We start from the raw sequence: 2,511 nt of genomic DNA, 5'->3' as shown, positions 1-2,511 counted from the left end.
GCAGCGTTTACTACTAAAAACTTACCACAAACAATTGTTTACTTTGAAGTGTCTGCAACTGCAACTGCATTTGTTGCCGCTGCTTCTGCTTTTGCCGCCGCCGCCGTCGTCATCGTCAACGTTTTTGTTCCTTCTTGCCACAAAGCTATTGTGTGACGCTTCTATTATTGTTGTAAGTTGTTTTGAACAATTGTTGTTGACAATAAGGATGTGCCAAGAAATAGCAACTGCAACAAACAACCAAAGCAAATAGATGAAAGTAGAAGCAAGCGAAGAGAAAGAATCAGCAGCAGCTCAAGAAAACAATAAATAAAATGTCAGAAAGTGTAGAGAGACAAAAAGAGGGACGGCGGCAGCCAAGTCAGGCTGAAAAAGAAAAACTTGAAATGCGACAAATAAAAAGTAAAAACAAATGGCAAAGCAGTATGCATATAGTAAAAAGAAAATGATAAAAGCCACGAAATGAGAAAAAAAAATAAATAAATAAACTGTAGCAACTACAAAACTAGTTGTAATAGCAGTTGCAGTAACAATAAAAGTAGAATGAATGTACTCGACGCTCACAAACACACTCAGGCGCATATACAAATGCGCACATTTACACTGGCTTGTCGCTGAAGTGTTGCACATACATATGTACATAAATGAAAAATGACGACGTCAGCAACCGAGCGTGGAGAACAGTGCCAGCCAACGACTCGTGGTTTCATTGAAGATTTAAGAAGGTAGTTTCCGGGGTAGCAGAGAGGAAAGTAGCAGTAGGTACTTAAAGAATAGTTATGGAAAGTTGTAATCAGATATATTATATTATATATACGAGGGTGAATTGATAAGTCTTTAGAATTGCGACATCTATCGGTCATTAATTTACTTAATTATTGTGATCGTTAAAAGAGAACTGTCAAAAGCGAGCTGTCAAAATTTCATAGCATATGGTCAAACGGTACTTTTTTGAGAATTATTTTTGCAAAACACTATTGTACTTTTATTAAACATGGAAAAAAGTGAACTTCGTGCTGTTATAAAGTACTTTCATTTGAAAGGTTTAAACCAGAAACAAATTATTGAGGAGTTGCAGACAGTATTAGGGGAACATGCACCCTCAAATGCAACAGTTTACAATTGGGTAAACGAGTTTAAACGTGGTCAGATAAGCATCAAAGATGAGCCACGCTCTGGCAGACCAAAAGAGGTAGCGACTCCAGAAACGGGGGAAAAAGTGTACAAAATTGTCCCACAAGATCGAAGAATTAAATTGAGAGAGATTGCTGACATTGTGAACATTAGTTATGAACGTGTGCATAACATAATACATTATGAATTGGGTATGAAAAAGCTTTCAGCAAGATGGGTGCCGCGTTTGCTAACTCCTCTGCAAAAAATGAACCGAATGTCGACTTCAAAAGTTGGTTTAGACATGTTTAACAGAAATCCATCGGAATTTTTGCGTCGTTTCATAACGATGGATCCACCACTATACACCAGAGTCTAAAGAACAGTCCAAACAATGGGCAGAACGTGGCTCAAGTGCTCCAAAGAAGGCAAAGGTCGTTGCATCAGCTGGTAAGGTTATGGCATCTATTTTTTGGGATGCACAAGGTATAATTTTCATAGGTTATCTCGAAAAGGGTAAAACCATCACAGCTGAATATTATTCATCTTTGTTGGATACATTGGACCAAAATATTAAGCAAAAACGGCCACATTTGAAGAAGAAGAAAATCCTCTTTCATCATGATAACGCTCCTTCACATTCATCTTGGAAAACGCAAGAAAAAATAAATGAGTTAGGCTATGAATTGCTCCCTCATCCGCCATATTCGCTAGATTTAGCTGCCAGTGACTTTTTCCAAATATGAAAAAATGGCTCGGCGGAAAAAGATTTGTGTCAAATAGTGAAGTTATAGCTGAAACAAATGCTTATTTTGAAGGTTTTGAAAAACTTATTTTAGAGAAGGAATAAATATGTTAGAAAAGCGTTGGAAAAAATGTATTGACTTAAAAGGAGATTATGCGGAAAAATAAATCAATTTTTTGTTAAAAAACCAATGTCTAGTTTTTCATTCTAAAGACTTATCAATCCACCCTCGTATATATATATATATATACGCGTTTATACAGGGTAGCCCAACTAAACTGCTCCTAACTCAGAACTGCTATAAGTTTCGATCTGCTGGCTACTGTGTACGAGTATATAAATTTCAGCTAATGACAGAGAAAGATACTAACGGTGTTAAAAGAACACCTGAACTGATTAGCGTGAACCAACGTGACCAATTGCCAACAACGTTTTGGGTCTTTCGAGTTCGCGTTTCGTTTTAGCAATCTTTTACTTTGACAGCTCTTACGTGCGTTGAGCGATTTTTCACATATGCATATAGGGTATGATATCTTCGATTTACTAATATGAGTTCGATTGCAATCGAGAGCTGTGTAAAAATAATCTGTGGATCTTTGAAAGCTATATTAGTAACAGAGCCCGGTCTAATATAACTTAATTGAAAGTTTTTA

At 36.6% G+C, this 2,511-nt stretch overlaps 1 protein-coding gene across 1 annotated transcript; it reads left to right on the top strand.

The window, feature by feature from the left end:
- The first annotated feature begins 994 nt into the window (after positions 1-994).
- LOC129238266 (protein GVQW3-like) lies at positions 995-1,492 on the top strand. The gene has a single exon (XM_054873304.1). The coding sequence runs from the start codon at positions 995-997 to the stop codon at positions 1,490-1,492; it is 498 nt and encodes a 165-aa protein (XP_054729279.1).
- The last annotated feature ends 1,019 nt before the right edge of the window (positions 1,493-2,511 follow it).

The sequence above is a fragment of the Anastrepha obliqua genome, chromosome 2 (genome assembly GCF_027943255.1).
Source record: "Anastrepha obliqua isolate idAnaObli1 chromosome 2, idAnaObli1_1.0, whole genome shotgun sequence".
Lineage (NCBI taxonomy): Eukaryota > Metazoa > Arthropoda > Insecta > Diptera > Tephritidae > Anastrepha > Anastrepha obliqua.
Note: the sequence above shows the minus strand (reverse complement) of the source record. Positions and strands in the feature narration are given on the sequence as shown.